Raw genomic sequence first — 19029 nt, forward strand, 5'->3', positions numbered from 1 at the left:
TCCGAATGTTCTGACTTGCTTTCTGTTACTGTTAACAGAAAATATGGCCATGCTGTCTAGATGGAGATAGTCATCTGGGAAGAGGGAACCTCAACTGAAAAAATGTCCCCACCAGGCTGGCCTGGGGCAAGCCTGTGGAGCATTTTCTTGGTTGATAATGATATGGGAGGGCCCAGTTTACTGTGGGCAGAGCCACCCCTGCGCAGGCAAATGAACAAGCCAAGAATGAGGCGGCAAGCAGCCCTCCATGGCCTCTGCATGTGCTGTTGCCTGCAGGTTCCTGCCCATCTGAGTGCACTGTGATGAGGAACTGTAAGCCGAAGTAAACCCTTTCCTCCTGAAGTTGCTTTTGGTTATGGTGTTTTATCACAGCAATGGAAACCATAACTTAAGACAGTGACCAAACGCATGGAGAAAGGGGTTTGTTTTACCTATAGCTTATAATCCACCATAAAGGGCAGGAACTCAAGGAAGGATCCTGGAGGTAGAAACCAAAGCAGAGACCGTGGATTAACGCTGCTTACAGACTTGGTCTTCGTGACACTTGCTCAGCCTACTTTCTTGTACCACCCACACCCAGTTGCCCAGGATGGCACCACCCACAATGGGGTAAGCCTTGAGAACTAATGGCCTTTCCAGCCCAGACTTCCAAATGCTTCACCACCATCCCTAGAAAAACATGGTCGGGTCTGTCACAGCGGTAGCCCACTCTTTTGGTACACTTTCTGTTATAGTTGCTTTCTGTGGATATGACAGAAACCACCCCAGCGACGGCCTGGGATGGTATTGCTAAGGCGGGTCCTGAGCTGGGTGACCTGCACAGTTAGACTGTTAAGAAGCGTTAGTGTTGGAAAGTGATCCTTAGTTATTCTCATGTTAGTTATGCTTAAGAGAAAAAAATTACCCTTTAGTATTTAAGCCATCTAGGAAAATGCCCACTGAATATACAAGTGGAGAAGTTAAGACTCTATATTAAGAGCTAAGCAACTCCCTGGTCATTCACAGCAACCCAGCACGCCATGTGGAAGAAGGCTGGTGCTATGTTCTGGTAAAGAGGCTGACTTCAGCTGAGAAAAATGGCAAATTGCAGAGGAGAGTGATTTCTGTTTGTTCTGGGCCTGCTACTCTGATTTAAGAAGGAAGGAATGGTCGTGGTTTGCTTTTTAATTTCCAAAATCCTGCCACTACCTCAGCAGCTAGCCAGAACTCTTCATGGCTGTGCACCAGGAGCACGGGGTAGCCTTCCCTGGCTCCCACGGAATGCTGGTCTTTGATAGCCGCGAATCAGTGATTGCAGCACCATGCGAACATCATAGGCTTGTCAGCCAGAGTCTGGGCAGAGGCCTAGGGCGTGTCCTCGGCTGACCTGTCAGTTTCCTAGGCTGAGTAGAGCTCTGGGGTCTCTAATAGTAAAGTTTGGAATTTTCATGGGATTTTCTGGAACCCATGGGACCTCAGCTCTCTCCGGCATGAACTGAAGCAGGTACTCAGGAGGCATACGCACTGTGCATTGTTCTGACAATATGGCAGAGTTTGGAGTACTGTGATGGCTTCTCGTGAGGAGGGAAGGAAGGCAACATTTTGGTGAATGTGTGAATGATTATAAGGAACTTGGGGTTTTGTGGATGGGATCCAGAGACCCTAAACAAACTATGCTGCGTTAGCTATTCTCTCAATGGCGAAAAATCACATCCCTTGGTACTGCTGTCCATCTTTCCACCCCTGCTCCGCTCCAGGGTAGAATGGTTGGCATCCGTGTTCCCATCACTCAAGAGGTTGTGGCAGGAAGTTTTCTATAAGCTCCAGGGTAGTATGGACTGCATAGGGAGTTTCAAACCAGCAAGGTCTACATAGTAAGCCTGTGCCTCAAAATAAAGAAAGAAAATTAAAGGGCTGGGGAGATAGCTACCTGAGTTCAAATTCCTAAAACCAGACGCAACGTGTGTCTGTAACCCCAGTGCTTCTCCAATGAGATGGGGAGTGGGGAAAGATGAGAGAATTTTTCTAGAAGCTCAACAAGAGACCTGGAACAACATGAGACCTTGTCTCAAAGTGACAGGTAAGGACTTACACCCGAAATGTCCTATGACCTTCACATGCACACAGCAACACACACATCACACATAGACACAGATGGGAAGGGGAGGGGGAGAGAGAATATTCTAGGCTTTAAGAGCTTGCGTAACCATTATTTTCATTAATTTTCAAGAAGTTTTTGTTTTGGTTTGGTTTTGTTGTTTGTTGAGCCAGGATTTCTCTGTATAACAGCCCTGGCTGTGCTGGAACTCACTCTATAGACCAGGCTAACCTCAAACTCACAGAGATCTGCCTGCCTCTGCCTCCCAACTACCAGGATTAAAGGTGTGTGCCACCGCCGCCTGGCAATTTTTCAAGAGTTTTATGGAAAAGACTCATACTGCAGCTGCATCCACTCTGCATATAGAAGACACGGTCCCTATGGCTGGTCTGGGTGTAAGGAGTTTTAGATGGAGAAGCCTTTCCTGGTTTGGTGCTGTCTGAGGGTGAGTGAGGTGACAAAGGTCCTTGAATCAAAAGTTTTGTCTTTCTGAAACTTTTATTCCAAAGAATTTATAAAATGAAGTATTTATTACTATGCTCCAAAGACTCTTCTTTAGTTTTCAGTTGACAACTTCAGATACTGATGTCCCACTAAAATTAAAATTTGGGTTTCCCTGCCGAAACTTCCCGCTGTACTAAAGCATACTTGGCATGCAGCAGTCGGAAGTGCATTGGAAAGGTTTGTCTTAGGTCAGGAAGTAGAGTGGAGCATGGAGGGTTAGGGTCTGGGTCCCAGAGGACCTCTTTACTAGGGGTCTATTGCATCTCTGCAGTTCATTGATCTCTGTTCTCCTCGGGCAAGAGACTGAGAGCAAACACACAAGACCCTGCCACCTCCTGGGGTTGGTTTGGTGGCAGGAATCTTGATTCCTGCCTGTCCACTAGGAGCCTAGCTTCCTGAGCAGCAGCAGTCACCCTGTGTGTCCTTGTAAGCTCGGTTCTGTGTGAGGTAGGGTAGCTCCATTCTCGTGGAGGAGCCCCTAGCACTCAGAACAGGGTTTGCCGCATACAGCACTCAGGGCCTTCAGGAATTATCAAAATAAGCGCATAAAGTCAGGCTAGATGCTGAGCGTCTCGGTTTGCATAAAGTCCTTCTATGATCTTACGTGAGGGAAGGTGGACAGTTTTGCCTTTGCAAGTCAGTTCTCCATATCATTTTACTCTTCATGTGGAGGGAAGGACGGGGACGTGAGATAGCAGGGTCTACTGTCTGGTCTCAGATTCACTGTGTAGTCAACGATGACCTTGAATTGGATGCCAGATCTTCAAGCCACTCCCCTCAAGTCTGAGGTTACAGGTCCGTACGCTCTCACCCAGTTTGTGTGGTGCTGGGAACTGAACCCACAAATCCCAGCATGCTATGCAAGCACTCTGCTAACTGAGCTGCATCGCCTGGATTTAAAGGGGGGGGGGGAAGCAAAAATAAAAATATAGGCCAAAAATTCCTCTAACAAACTTCAAAGGGAAAGTGTCTCTCTGGCCCCCTTTGCTTTTCTCTCACCTCCTCTCTCTGGGTCCCCTCATAGCTGTGATCTCTAAGTGAGACTCACACTCACCAGAGAGAGGGAGAAGGGGGGGGGGGGGTAGAGGTGAAATTACAAAGTGATTTTAGCATTTGAGCAAGGAGCAGCAGGAACCCATGGTGAATAAATACCAAAATAGAAGACCAGAGATATCAGCAAACTTGTGTCTGGATGAAATGATCTAATACTGTGTACATAAAAAGATCATTGTAGAATCAGCCAACAAGCTTGGGTAACAAATGGAATATCACAGTAGCTTGTGTTCTTCCCTCCGTGTCTGGTGCGGGGTTGGTTCCAGGAGTGCCTTCCTCCCCCAGTTACCAAATCAAGTTCCTTACATATAACATGGTGTAAGTATTATTTTTACGAAAGGTCTGCATACATCCTTCATATATTAGGTTGCCCCTAGATGGCATGTCTGATACAGTGTAAATTATGTAAGGTATCATTACTTAGGAAGTAAGAGCGAGGGAGGAAGATGTGCTCATGTTCAACACATCCTTTTCAGACATACCCTTGCCCCCCAGATAACTTTATGCAAAGTTAAACCCCCAGATGGAGACAAGGGGGGCAGATGTGCTTGCACGAAGGCGCCGGAGCTGTGGGCACAGTAAGCCTCAGCCAGGCAGCGCCCCCTCCGTTCCGCTTGACAGCTTCTCACTGTGCCCTCTGACTTTTCTTCCTAGTTTGACATCAACCACGAGGTCCAGCTCGGACGCTCTGCAGAGACGATACGGAGCTCCTGAACTGGAAGTAAGTTCCTTCCTCCTTCCCTGCTCCGGCTCAGGTCCCACTCACAGGGCCTTTGTGCTCTAGTGTCCTTTTTTTTTTTTTAAATCAATTTTGTCAGGCAGTGGTTGTGTTTACCTTTAATACTAACACCCAGAGGCAGAGGACTCTTGAGTTTTAGTCCAGGTTGGTCTACAGATCAAGGTTCAGGACAGCCATGGATACACAGAGAAACCCTGTCTCGAAAAACCAAACCAAACAAACAAACAAGCAAAACCAACCAAACTAAAGAGCAAAAACTAATTTGTTTGCACAGTATATTCTGTCCATGGTTTCTCCTCCTTGTCTCTTTCAGAGCCCACCCCCAACCACCCAGCTCCACCCTTCTCTCTCCCTCTGCTTAGAAAACAGCAGGCCAGTTTAAAAGCAAAGCAAATCAAAGCAAACAAGGGAAATACAAGAAACACAAGAAACACTTAAACACATACTCAAAGAGAGAGACACACAGGCACACATACATGTACATATACACATACTCAAAGAACACACATGCACACACACGTGTGTTCAGACAGACAGACACACACACACATAAAACCCATACAAACATAAAATCAGAAACCATAACAGTTAAGCAAAAGACAAGTAAGGTAGAAAATGCCCGAGCAAAGCATTATGAGCCAGCACATCTCCAAAGATGCCACTGAGTTTGTTTCGTGTTGGCCATCTACTGCAGGGCACGGGACCTGCCCTTGATATGCTTTCTATAGCCAGTAAAAAAACTCATTTTTACTTTGCATTATGCTGGGTTTTTTTTTTTTTTTGGCATTCATGGTTCTATTTTCGGTCTGGAAAAGAATAAAATTTTTGTATAGAAAAAGCACTATTGTCCTGTGTATTAAATGAAAGAATTCTTAAATTTTCCATCACCAATGTTGGCCTCTTGCCCGTTACCCTGGCACCCACCCCCGGTCTGAGCCGAAGCTTGTTCAGCTCCTCCTTGTTTACTCTCTCTGGTTGTAACGGGATACAGATGTTCTTTTTGTTTTAAACCACTCACCTGTCTGACACCCATCGGTATTCTCCATAGAGACCATAGCCGTGCAGTTCTGTAGGAAGACAGAGAAGGCGGGGGGGGGGGGGGGGCCTGCACGTGCCCTGCAGACACTGCCACCTCAGTTGTGCACCAGTGCTTCACACGTGTGTCCTGCAGCAAAGACTCAGAACTGTGAACACACCAATGACGCCATTCACAGCGTGTGGATGGGAGGACAGAGCCTGCAGCCGACCATCAGTCAACAAAGCCCTGTTGTTTCCTTTTCTGTGCAGAAGGTTTTTATCTGGAGCCCTTGATGAACCATAAGCCATAGTCGGAAGACTCAAACTTGCAGGGTAGTTAAGACAAGACAGCCCTGACCCCAGGATTGGTAAGGACCTGGCAGTCCAGTGATTGGCTAAGCCGTTTAACACTGGCCAGGTGCTGTTCTGAGCTTTAAGTCCTCACAAAAGCCCAGTGAGGGGCTGTTCTTTGCATTTTACAGAAAAGAGATTTCCATTTTCCAGGATGTGGCCCCGGGGTAAATGTTCTTGACAGCACATTGCTTAGGAGCACAGCTGCTGTCCCTGGTCCCTGCTGCTGGTCTTGCCTGGCATCTGGCCACTGGCTCCATTTGAATAGCGTTTACTGGGCATTTTGCTCTGCAGCTGGCTGTCTAGGATGCCCCTTCCAGCGCCTGACCTGGAGATAGGGAGCTATAATGAGGGCTTGTTACTCACAGTGTCATTCACCAGGCTTTTTGTCACTTACAGGGAAAACTGTGCTGGGTTGAATGGGTCACTGCTGTCCCTTACAGAGCAGAATGTCCTCCAGAAGCCTTTGTTCCTTTGTTCTCACACTGACTGAGTGGCCACCTGCTGAGGGTTGGGTATTATGGCTTCAATGTCCCCGTTGTGTACGGTTGGTTCAAGCTCAAACGGCAGCGGCAGCGAGTCCCTAGGTTAGAGTTAAGAGAGAATGTTGTTCTTTTCCTTTGAGAGGGAACCTGCCCGCCATTTGCCTCTGAGCAGGTGGGTTCATGATCCCACGTGAGTTGCCTGGGATATACCTTTGAAAATCCAAGCTGGTATTTTTCGTGGTAACTTAAGCTTCAAGAGAAACAGGACCTCAGCATAACTAAAGTGAACCCACTGCTGTTGGTGAATTGTAGACCGCCTCACATGGTCCAAGTCTTGTGGAGCTGGGGGGTCGGGGGGTGGGCAGGCAAGGGCTTGACCTTGAGTGGGAACACAGGGGATGAAAGGCTGGTGCTCTGGTTTCTGCAGTTCAGCTTTTCCACTAAAGACAGTGAGGGCCTGGCTTCCCAGGCAGTCTTGGCATGTTCTGTGCTTCTTACTCTGTTTATCAGTCTCTCTGTGATTATGTAATAAAGCTTAGATAATTTCTTTTTCTTTGAGCTTCTTGTTTTGAACAAGTAAGAAAAAGGATATAAAATTCAAATTGCTCTGAAAAAGCTAGTGTCCCAGCTATCTGTATCTGCAGGCAGCTCAGCAGTCTGATTTGTTTATTTTTATTGTTTTGTTTCTATTTTTATGAAAAAATGGTCTCACTACATAACACAGGTTGGCCTGGACCTTGCTGCATAGCCCAAGCTGGTTTGAATCCACTGTCCCACCCAGGCTAGCCTTGAGTTCACTACGTTGCTCAAGCCAGCCTTGAACTTGGGATTCTTCTGCCTCCTGAGTGCTAGGTCAGGGGCAGCAGCGTCCCTGCTCAGCAGCTTTCCCCGTTCCCATATCACGCTCTTTAGCTTCGGCCCCCTGAATACCACATGCCAGCTGTTCCTGTGAATCACAGATCCCAAGGTTTCCATTCTGCATGTATCCCAGCTCTGTCATGAAACTAGTTTGCTGGCTTCTGTTACACCTGCCCCATTTCAGCATCTTCAGCTGTGAGCACGATCCCACTCCCAGCCCCAAGGCAGGAGCAGAATTGGTGGGTAGCAGCAGAATGAGCCACTAGGAAGTGTGAGACAAGTAAGGTCCTCATCTCATTTGCTGCATGTTTCAGTCACCCAGAAATAGAAACTGAGGTAGAGTGGCTCAAGTGGGTAATTTATTAGGGGTCAGCACACGTAGAAGGGAGGAAGGGAGAGGAAGGTAACAGAGTATAAATAAAGTTAAAGGACAGTATAAGCTGGATTAGCCCCAAGGCATGCTCCCAAACATATATGGTGCCTCAGAGTCCTAGCTGGCCTGTTAGCTGGGCCTTTATATGCCTTCCATGATCAATCCTTCGATGGAGGATGCCCAGAAAGGGCTTGCTACAGGACAAAGCAGTTCTGCAGCAGAAGCTATGCCATAAGGAGCTGTACACAGGCTTTGCTCCCAGGGTACCTAGCTAGGACATCCCCATGCCCAGGAAGGTATTCCCTCTTACTGTACCCAGTGTATCTTGGGACAGATACTTAGCCAAACCTTTTGAGATGCCACCATGTGCTTCTGATAGCAGCTTTGCCATGTGGGCAGCCTTCAGTGCTAGGGACATGAACACAGGCGTCTGACTCCATTGTCTTTGCTCTCACAGGTAGCCCGGTGCTGTTTTTGCTTCGGTCCAGATGGAGAGGGTAAGTGCAGCATTTCTCTTCTATGCCTGACCGTGGCCTTGCAGTCCGGGATTTCTCTCTGTAAGCATCTGTAATTCAGGCATGTGTTGGTACCTAAAACACACTTCATCCAAAGCTGGTTCACTGTTTATATACTTCTTACATCTCCCTCAAGGGCCGCTGCATTTTGTTTTGTTGGCAGCCGGCAGGGAAAATTGCTGTGGATTCTGGTTCATGTCTAATTTAAGTAAGAGTTAGAAAAAGTAGAATATGTGTACTTTTTTTAAAAGAGTGATAAGAAAACGTCAAGAGGTCCCTACACCTCATTTGGGTACCATTTCTTTTCATCTACTTGCTTTTCTTCATAGAAGGGAAAGTCCTGGAGGCTTGAAAGCTCATGGGCTACCCTCCTGCTAAGCTTCTAATAGTCTCTATGTCTTTAAGAGCTCTTCTGCCTTACTGAATTAACGTATTTCCTGACTTGTCTAGTCAAGGAATTTCCTAGGGTGACGGAGGTACAGGTGGAGTTTGTCACTGTTTCCACTTAGCAGCACCTAGGACAGAAGGCACAAGCAGGAGCTGCTGTAGTGTCCCCTAGGGCTCACCGCTGCCCTTGGCACCCTTTGTCACCTGCAGACACTGAAGAGCAGCAGAATGTCAAGGAGGGACCCCGGGTCATCTATGACGAGAAGAAAGGCACCGTCTACAGCTACTCCTATTTCCACTTTGTCTTCTTGCTGGCTTCCCTCTACGTGATGATGACCTTGACCAGCTGGTTCCAGTGAGTGTCCTATTTGAATGCCTTAAAGCCAAGCTCAGAGTAAATATTTCTGTAAATGGTTGTCTGAGAAGCAACAAAACCAAACCAGACAAACAAACCCCAAGTTCAGTGTGGTTCTCAAAAGTGTGGAGTCCAGCTCTTGTCCGGCTCTCACCACGCCCACAGCCTTTGTAGCCGATAGCTCACCGCTCTTCCTGGTGGATCAGCACCTTTCCTGCACCCACTGCTCACTGCAGTTAAGAAGTAGCAGGTGCTGGGGGTGCTCAGAGGCAGAGCACGAGCTCAGTGTGAGAGGCCTTGAGTCCCATCTCTGTACCGGGAAAGAAAGCACACAAGACGGGAAGGGCTAATTCCACTTGGCAGATCTGGAGAACCGTAGCGGTAATAGATGAAAGGTTGTCTTAAGAAAGATTAATATAGTGGGTTTTTCCTACTTCAAAATACGTATGTTTTATTATTTCCAGTTTTTAATTTGCCTGTGCCTAATGGATCTGATTCCTACATGGAGATTCATACTTTTTGTACAGACCTAGGCTTCCGCTTGTATCCATGTGTTTGTTAATAGGTGTTGTGTGTGCCGTACTGGTGTAAGCACCAGAGATCTAAGTGTAGATCTAAGACAAAAAGGAAAAAAACACCAAAAAATTATAGGCAAATGCTCACGTCATAGTAATTCATAACAACACAGAAGTCTGGGATAGCTCAAATGTCCATTCCTGATGAGATAACCGAGTGTGCTAGTCTCAAACAGTGAAATACTGTGTACGAATAAAAAGGAGTGACAGACAGTTGAGTACCCCCAATCCAGAAATCCAGTATCCTCTCAAATCTAACATGACATGGGAGGGTTCCCATTTCCAATTTTGCATTTGCTCAACTGGTAACATCCTTGTAAATATCCCAGGGTGAAAAACTCTAAAATCTGGTCCTAGGCATCTCAGATAAGGACTCAGTCAGTGCTGATACATGGTATAACACCAAGAACTTTGGAAACGATTCTGCTACGTTTAAAAAACCAATTATAAGAGACCACATAACTGCATTTACATGAATTGGCTTAGAAAGGGCAAATCCTACTGACAGGAAATAGTTAACGAATGCAGGTAATGGGGGACAGTGGGAATGGGGGGTGCAGCTGAGGGATACATGATGTCTGGGGAGATGGTGATGTTCTCAAACTGATTGTAGCAACGACTCTACAAGCATGTGAGTCTTTGAAAAGTCGCCAAATGATACATTAAAATGTATATGAGTTACAACCCCATTAATTGCTAAGAAAGTTGGCGACTGCTTGGGGCAGGAAGTGCCTAGCAGAGGAACTCTCTTCCACTCTCACCACACCTGTGTCCTTTCCTCAACAGTTATGAAAATGCCACCATTGAGACCTTCTTCACTGGAAGCTGGTCCATCTTCTGGGTCAAGATGGCCTCCTGCTGGATGTGTGTGATACTGTACCTGTGGACTCTGGTGGCCCCTCTTTGCTGTCCCTCCAGGCAGTTCTCGGTGTGAGGATGCCCAAGTGCCCCTTGGCTCAGCAGGCCTGTGCCCCACTCTGGAGGGCCGCCCTTTGAGCATGGGCATCAGGGATGTGAGCAGCAGCTGATGCCCTGTGACAAGCTGGCGCTCTCTGGCTGTCTCCCCAGGTCTGACAACAGTCTCAGAAGCAGGCAGACTCTCCCAGTCAGCTCCGCAGGCTGACCTGCCGGAATCAAAATCTTTAGCCAAGCTGATAGGTGCAGTTAGTTCTTTATGCCCGTCCCCTAAATGGTAGCTAAAGTTCTGTCACTGTTTTTCTTGTGTTATAACCAGAACAGAACTCGGGGTACAGCGTCCATCACAGGGATGAAAATGGCCTTGCATAGCCTGTCGTTCTCATATTTGGTATAAAGAAGCAAAAACAAAACCCTCGAGCCCTAGCCCTCAGGTGGGTCTTGACCTCTGTCACTCACGTTTGTGTCCTGGAGCTCTCACGGCTCCATGTTCATAGAGGACAAGAGGAGGGTCCTCCACCCTCAGACCAGGGCCCTGTGTCCCTGCCGCAGCATTTTCCTGTGAGGTCCTGATGCTGGGAGTTAAGGCCTTTCCCCTCTACCCTTGGCAGAGGTTCTTCATTCTTTTCGGGGTAATCTTTGTAATAATGTGAAAAGCACAAGTTGATCTCACCTCCATTGAATTCTCCACCATTTTATGCCTACCCAATCTGAGTCTGCAACAACTGTGGCTCTTATTTATGGTGGTGTTCGTGTGATTGTAGTCAATGTTATTTTCTTTGCCCGAGCAGCAGAGGATTACAGCTCTTGTGTTATTAACGGTAATGCTTTAAGGATCTTAACAGAAACACTGCTTCTTGACTGCAGCTCGTCACACCCTTCTCAGAGTGTATGGGCAGGCTCCTCTACCATGAGGCCTTCCTCACCTGCAGTGTGCCCCAGTGCTAGCATCTTGGCTTCCTTGAAGTAGAAGGGCTGGGGTGAGGAGCTTCAGCAGAGCTGACCAGGCAGAGCTAGACAGGCTGTGGAAGTGAGGATTGAACTGAGATGCAGAGGTAGGTGGCCGAGGGCATCTCCTAGGATTCCATCCACAGACATTTCCCAGATACACTCTTGGAAAGTAGTGCTCACAGGTATGCATTTTCAGTGCTGATGTTCGTAGTCTAGGAGATTCCCCAGTGCCAAGTCTGCCGAAGATGCTGGTGGAGTCATATTCTGCTTTCATGTGGAGTAGAGATACTCTCTAGACATCCCAGAAGGGCTCAGTCTAGCTGTTCTTTTCTGTGCCTATCTGAACAAGTCATGCCGAATTGGGACCCACCTAACCCTGGTTCCCATGCGCCAAAATGTGGATTCCTGTTTCTCCTCACTCCTGTGTCCACCTACTGAAGTGCCACGGGAGGATAAATAGGGGCAGATTCTCTGAAGAACTTGCCTGATTGACAGTGTTTGAGATCTAGTCTTAAAGGGTACACAGATAAGGATGCCTTCCTTGTTTGTAAATGTCATCCTAATTCCTTGTATAGGTCAGGGACTCTTTAAGCTCAGCAGTTTAAATACACTTGAAAATCACAAACGATATAGCTACACACTAACTCCAACAAGTCTAGTGAATCCCATGGGAGTGGGAGCCCCATTAACGGGTACCGGTTCAGAAAGTGGACGGTGTGAGCCTCCTCTGTGGCGGCAGCCTAAAGGACCCATCCTGTGAGAAGAAGCAGAGGGGAACTGACGTAGGGGTGGAACAGTAATGTTTCCCTCCTGCTAAGGTCTGTCTTCTCTGTTGAGTCTGGTAGCTGGGTCTGGATTTTGAATTGGCCTTCATAGGAGATGAAGGTCAGACTGACAAAGCCACACATTCCTGGGCTGGTCTTTGTTGGTCCCCTTTCCTCTGCAGAAAACAGCTCAGGGAGACACAGGACAGTGCCAGCGGCAGCTCCCTGTGGCTTCTCCGTCAGCTGGCCAGGCCCCACTTATTTTCCAGCTGCCCAAGTGGTGGTGAGGTACATGCCCTCCCCTTCAGAGGCAAGGTCTCCCACGAGAAGAGTTGGCCACGCCCATCTTTACTCTCAGCTGCTAGGGTTCGGCTGATGGTCAGAAGTGAGATGACTACACTTGAGTTTTGTGGGCTTCCTAGTAAGATAGAAGTTAAGAATTAAACCTTTAATCTCAGCAGAAGCAAGGGGATCTCCGTGAGTCCTAGGCCAGTTAGACCCGTCTCAAAATGGCAAGCGGGCACTCGTGGTCAGCTGTGAGAAACTACTCAGGTGGTGGTCCATATGTGGGTTTAAGACTCCGTTATAGCTTTTTGCACTTGAGAAACTGGAAAGTGTGCCAATTGCTTTGAATTAACAAAGGCAGTGTTCACCTGCCTTATCGACCAGTAACTTTTAAAGGTAGCAGCTCTTTGCTTCTTGCCACGCTCACAGAGGACCATAAAACTCCACGCCTGGCAGCTGCGCATCTGACCCCTCTACCGTGGCAGACCTGGCAGCAGAGCTAGAACCTGCATGTGTTCCCCTCCCTCTCGTTCTTATGAGTAAAACACTTAAGCCAGGAGGGGATTCTCCTGGCAGTCTTGCTTAGACTCGATGCCTCGTTGGAGACTAGAGACTGTCCCCATGTTCACCCTTGGAAAGCCTGCCAATCATTGCTGAGTCAAGCTTTTGTACTGCTGGGTAGCTGCTCCAGGCTTCTTGGGAAGTCAGCAGATGAGTTGTTTTCCAGAGGTTTGGGGAAGTTTTATATCTGGGTAACTGTGGTGGGGAAGGAGTTGAAGGGAGTGTGGGGTATTGAGACTTTGGGGTTCTGATTCCCATAAGGAATGGCCAGCAGGAGTTTCCACGTGACAGCAATGTTTCCAGTTTCACTGATGACGTCACCAGTGTCATCAAAAGGGGGTGTTAATTGCCCTCTTCCCAAACTGTCACCCTCTGCCTTTTTCAGATGATGTACTTATTTAAGTTTTGCCAGATGGCCCATCATTGGTGCTTCACGTTTCTCTGGAAGGGAGCTCCAGAGCCTATATTTAAATTGCTGGGCTTTTCTTCTTCTATTGTCTTTTTAAGCGGGATCTTGTTTTGGTGTACCAGCGTGTATACCAATGCCTACCATTTATACTGCTAAGAAATGAAGGGGCTTCAGAGATGAGACTGAATGCCCAGAAAGGATGCTGGGCCCTCCTCCTTCATCAGAGATGAGGTTGACACCTGGGCCTAGAATCTGAAGGGTTTTTTGTGTAACTTAACTAGTAAACATTTTCATTTCTTTCAGAGATGGGCTCTCTAGTGTCATGGTAACATCAGCAGACAGGAGAGCTGATCACAAGGTCTTTAGCTAGCTCTTTTTATGTTGTCCATCAGCGAATCATTCAGAGACAGTTATTTTGAAAGGCCAAGATACTTGACTTTTACCAAAGAGGTGTATTTGATTTTGTTTTAGTTGGGGAAGGGCAGGTAACTCAGAAATGCATTTGCCCAAAAAGACTTCGGCAAAAGTGTAACCACGTTCACGTGAGCAAAATGATGAAAGAACTCTTTAAGGTGATCCTTTAGGAGAAGGGCTCCTGGGAACTTCTCTCAGGTAAAGAAAGAGTACAGCAGATGAGTAATATATGTCTTGAGAGCTATTTATAAAAATTTTAAGAGGATCATTTTGTCTTCATTTATTAAAGATTTAAACTTTTTTTACTTTGCAAAGAAAAAGTACAAAAACTTTTATAGATATCTGTTAATTTTTTAAAAAGATTTTTTGGAAACAATTAGCTGTAGCCAAATTTTGTGGTTACTTTTTTTCTATATTGAAGTTTGAATGCAATTTGTATGGTAAGTCTACTGTTGGTTTATAAGGTTTCTGACATGGTTAGATTTTGCTACCTTTTAAAATTGCTGTTTTTTTGCCACAACGCCAATTATGGGTTTGTACCTGTTGTTTTTTTTTTTTGAATGCTAATTTTTCTATGAACTACCTGAAATTGACTGGCCTTTTCCTATGTACAAAACTCAAACTTGTTAACTCTGTACTTTAATAAAATTTAAACCTGAAAACCATGTTGTTTGTTTTCTTTTATTAAACACATGACTAAAGCCTCCAGTTATCCTTTGACAGTTTGTGTCTTTACATGTCAATCAAGGATCAAACATCTTGGCAACTGTGCTGATAGTTTATACTTAACAAATAAAATGGATTATTTATGGTATCCAGTTTAAGGCTTTGAACTACAAATAGATTTGTAGGTGGAGTTTCTCTGTCCCACCAGCATCTTTCAAATAACCACACAGAGACTTAATATTAATTATAACTGTTCAGTCGATAGCTTAGACTTGTTACTAACTAGCTTTTACAACTTAAATTAACCCATATTTTATCTGTGTTCTACCACATGGCAATACCTTTTCTTCGTACAGCATGTACATCTGCTTCCTTTTCATCTTGCTCAGGACTCCTCAGACTCCAACTTTCTTCCCAGCATCCTCCTAGTCTGGCTCTCCCACCCAGTCTCTTCCTGTCCAGCTATAGACCAGTAAGTTCTTTATTAACCAGTGTGAGTAATGCATATTTACAGTGTGCCAAGATTGTTACACAGCATAGACTGGCTAAAGCAAGCTAATTAGCATGTATTACTTCTTTCTTATGGTAGGAACACATATTTCCCCCTTGTAGCAATTTTAAGTACACTGTTAAGTGCAGTCACCATGTTTTACAACATTTCTCTTGAACTTCTTATTTTTAGGTGAAATTGTGAGTTCTCTAACATGATCCCAAAGTCCTTGGTAGCCACAGCTTTATGGTCTGTGTCTGAGTTTACCTTGCTTGTTGCTGTGTTTCAGGTGCTAGAGGTTGAACATAGAGCCTCATGCAGGGTAGGCAGGTACAGTAGCACTGAACTCCAGCTCCTGCCACCCTGCTTCACTCTAGCCTGCTGTTACTAAAATGCCTTCTTTGAAGATCATAAGCACCTTCCCTTCTAAGGTCCTAGCCACAAATCGGCATGATCCTGTCCAAGCTCACTCTAGGGAAACAATTTATTATGCTTCAGAGAGCATTGGGAGTGGTGATGTAAGGGGTATAGGTGCTCCTTCCCCCCACAAAGATGGTGCCTTCTTCCTCCGGTCATCCACCTGCAGAGCCTACTCCCCACGCCAGGGCCACACGAAATTCAGGTGGAGTGTCTGAATAGTCAGGTAAGGGTCCTGTGACCCTCTCCATTCCTCTATGACGAGGAGTAGACAGTCAACAAGCCCTACTGGAATGATCTTTTTGCAAGGGGTGTCACTAAACTACCCAAAATGGTGGTTGCTTGGGCTGGAGGACAGTCCCAGCACTTGGCCTGATTCGTATGCCTACACCTCCCTTATTTTATTTACCAAGGTTCTGCAAGTTCTTTCAGGTGGTGTACATTGCAGGAGTCCCTTCATGTTAAAGGCTGCATAGCATTCTGCTGCACGTATACTACATATTCTTTGTGTATTTTCTCGGCAAAGGAGAGTAGCAAGATCATCTTGTAAAACACCGAGTTAATGTGCTTTAGCAGCTATCGTGGGAAACAGTTCATCATGCTCTCTAAACGGCTTGCTGTCTCATTCAAAGCTGAAACCAGCCTTTGTAGGGGTGTGTAAAAGCCTGCACAACCTGTTGCCCTTGCTCCAGTTACCTGGCCGACTGTACCTCTGTCACTTTCCCCATGGCCAGTCTGCTCCAGCATCCTTGGCTTCCTGACTGTTCAAGGTCATCAGATGTACACACCATCTCTTCCTGAAAGAGTCCTCCCTAGGATTGCATGGGCCGTTCTTCCCAATCTTACACTCCCACGCTGCTTTTCCAGGGACCTCCTGGACCCCCTCCTCCACTCTGTCAGTTTCCATAGAACCATCACCTTCCGTCTTAGTTGTTTTCCTGTTGCTGCAGGAAACACCAAAAATGATCAAGACAACTTATAAAAGAAGGCACCTAGCAGTGGGGGCACACACCTTTAATCACAGCCCTCAGGAGGAAGAGGCACCCATGAAAAGAATAGCCTACAATGTTGACAAAAATAATACAGTAGAAATAAAATTCATCTAAGGTGTATATGGAAAGGATAGGCAGCTAATAAAATGGCGGTGCAGAAAATACTGTGTTCTAGATTTGTTGCCTGGAAAATAATTTAGAAAATGTTGTGTGCTACAACAGAAGCCACACATGTGCATATATGTACATGCACACATCCACATGCAAGAAATGGCCCAAGTAGCTAGCTGGGTGGAGTGGGACAGACCTGGAATCCCAGAAATCATGAAACTCAGTCAGGAAGATGAAGAGTTCAAGACCAACCTGAATCACATAATGAGGCTCTCTCAACATCAAAATATTTCAGGTATTCGCCTGTCATCTGCATGGCCCTTCCTCACCCTGCCTTCCAGTCTTCATGTTCTAGAGACTTTTCCAGAAGGAACAGTCATGGCCTTTGCCCATACTACTCTGTCAGCTGCAGCTCACTGAGCCCGGAGTAGATTTTCCCTCCCAAGATGGGCAATCAGCCTCTCCATAGGAACCGGAACTGTGTGTTAAGGTAGCTGCTGCCTTTGTCTGCATTTGGTGGGAGGACAGAGACACTGTTCCACATGGCCACCCTCAGCAGCCCGAGGATTTCCTATAGTCTTCAGGGACCTCAACTCCGGTAAACCCAAAGTTCCTGACTTTGATTTCAAGATGAACCAGTGGGAAGCAGGGTTGGTGTTCACTAAAAATAGAAATGTACTCATGGAAAGAACAAAACACACCAGAGAGCATGCGTGTGCACAAGCCAAGGGGGAGTTACAGTTTATTCCGTGGTATTTTTAATACTGTTTTTAACCATGGAGGTTAAGAGAGAGATATCTGGGGAAGGAATAGGACACATTTAAGTGTAGATATGGACTTCTCCAGGGAAAGACACAGCAATGGCTTCACTTTAGCTAGGTGTACCATTTTGCTGCTATCCTGTTGTATAGCAGTGCTTTAGTTAGGGTTTCTATTGCTATGATGAAACCATGACCAAAGAGCAAGTTTGGGAGGAAAGGATTTATTAGACTTCCACTTCATCATTGCTGCTCATCACTGGACAAAGTCAGGACAGGAACTCAAACAGGGCTGTTGACAGAGGTTTCTGTCCTGCAGCATTTCGGTCCCAAAGAAACACACAAAGGTCTACATTATTCATAAACTGATTGGCCTATTAGCTCAGGCTTCTCATTAATTAATTCTTACATCTTAGCCCATAATTCTTATCTGTGTTAGCCACGTAGCTTGGTACCTTTTATCAGCAAGAATTCTCATTTTACTTCTGTGCCTAGGTTATGACTGCAGACTGCATCTTTCCTCTTCCCAGAATTCTCCTGTTCTCCTCACTCCACCTATACTTCCTTCCTGGTCTCCCCACCTATACTTCCTGTCTGGCTACTGTCCAATCAGCATTTTATTAAAATAATACAAGTGACAGGATACAAGACCATTGTTCTATAGCACAGGGCAGAATCCTGGATGTTGACAGAGGTTTCTGTATGCCCAGTTGTGCAGCCGTTCAGTCCCAAAGAAACACACCGAAGCCTAAATTAGTTATAAACTGGTTGGCCTATTAGCTTAGGCTTTCTTATTAACTAACTCTCACATTGTACATTAGCTCATAATTCTTGTCTGTGTTAGTCACGTGGCTTGGTACCTTTTATCAGTGAGGCATTCTCATCTTGCTTCCTGTGTCTGGGTGACTGCTACTACAGACTGAGCCTTTCCCCTTCCCAGAATTCTCCTATTCTGGTCACCCCACCTATACTTCCTGCCAGGCTACTGGCCAATCAGCATTTAATTAAAACAATACAAGTGACAGGGTACAAGGTTGTTGTCCCACAGCACTCCCCACCTCCCCTCTTTTTTTTTTTTTCAAAAACAAGAACTCTGAATCTAATCCCAGAGGCAGGAGCTGATGCCTAGGCCATGGCGGGAAACTGCTTACTGGTGTACTTCACATGGCTTGCTCGGGCTGCTTTGTTATAGAACCCATAACTGAATATTGTTAATTATGGTGAAATCCTGGATTCTTAGATGGCAATGAAAATAGGAGATGTGTTGGCTAGTTTTATGTCAACTTGACACAATCTAGAATCAATTGGGAAAATCTTTCTGTAAAATCGGCCTGTAGGTAATTCTGCAGTGCATTGATTAGTGATTGATGTGGGAGGGCCCAGCTCACTGGGGCAGTGTCAGGCCTGAGTCCTGGGGTCTATAAAAAAGCAATCCGAGCAGCCATCAGGAGAAAGCCAGTGAGCAGTGTTCCTTCATGCTTTGGTTCCTGCCTCCGGGTTCCTGCCTTGTTTGAGTTCCTGCCCTGACTTCTTGAAAGTATAGAGTGAAATAAACCCTTTCTTTCCCAGGTTGCTGTTGGTCATCATGTTTTGTCACAGTGATAGAAACTCTAAATAAGAGAAGAGTTAAAACTTGCCTGGGTAGTTTAGGGTAAAAAGACCCCAAGAGAAGGACTCTCCCTCTCCCTCCCTCCCTCTCTCCCTCCTCCCCCCTTTCTTCTGAAATGCCAGGAATGTCTTTGGGACTCTAGGCAGCCTCATCTTTGTCAGAGGTCAAAGATGCCAAAAATGTTTGGGGGGGGGGGGCTTTGATCCCTGATCTGGTTTCTAAATGATTTTCCTTGTTACCTCTTCAGAGAGGAGAGCACTGCATGGCCATAGAGAAACACTAAGGGAAAGCCCCTGGTCAGGAGAATAGACTCTGTCCTGGGCAGAGACCTAACATTCCTCTTAGACGGTGTCAGTGTCCTAATTAGGGCATCCATCCCTAGAAAGGTGGGTTCACCT

At 46.2% G+C, this 19029-nt stretch overlaps 1 protein-coding gene across 2 annotated transcripts in view; it reads left to right on the plus strand.

The window, feature by feature from the left end:
* Positions 1 to 14250, plus strand: part of Serinc5 (serine incorporator 5) — a 101783-nt gene extending 87533 nt beyond the window's left edge. For both annotated transcript variants that reach the window (XM_048455916.3, XM_085676858.2), the window contains exons 9-12: positions 4289 to 4355; positions 7915 to 7954; positions 8570 to 8714; positions 10076 to 14250. In XM_048455916.3, coding sequence (XP_048311873.1) covers positions 4289 to 4355; positions 7915 to 7954; positions 8570 to 8714; positions 10076 to 10223 — 400 coding nt within the window. In that variant the 3' untranslated portion in view covers positions 10224 to 14250. The remainder of the gene's footprint in view (positions 1 to 4288; positions 4356 to 7914; positions 7955 to 8569; positions 8715 to 10075) is intronic.
* Positions 14251 to 19029: the final 4779 nt, after the last annotated feature.

This window comes from Myodes glareolus, chromosome 15 (assembly GCF_982192425.1).
Source record: "Myodes glareolus chromosome 15, mMyoGla1.1, whole genome shotgun sequence".
In the NCBI taxonomy this organism is placed as follows: Eukaryota; Metazoa; Chordata; class Mammalia; order Rodentia; family Cricetidae; genus Myodes; species Myodes glareolus.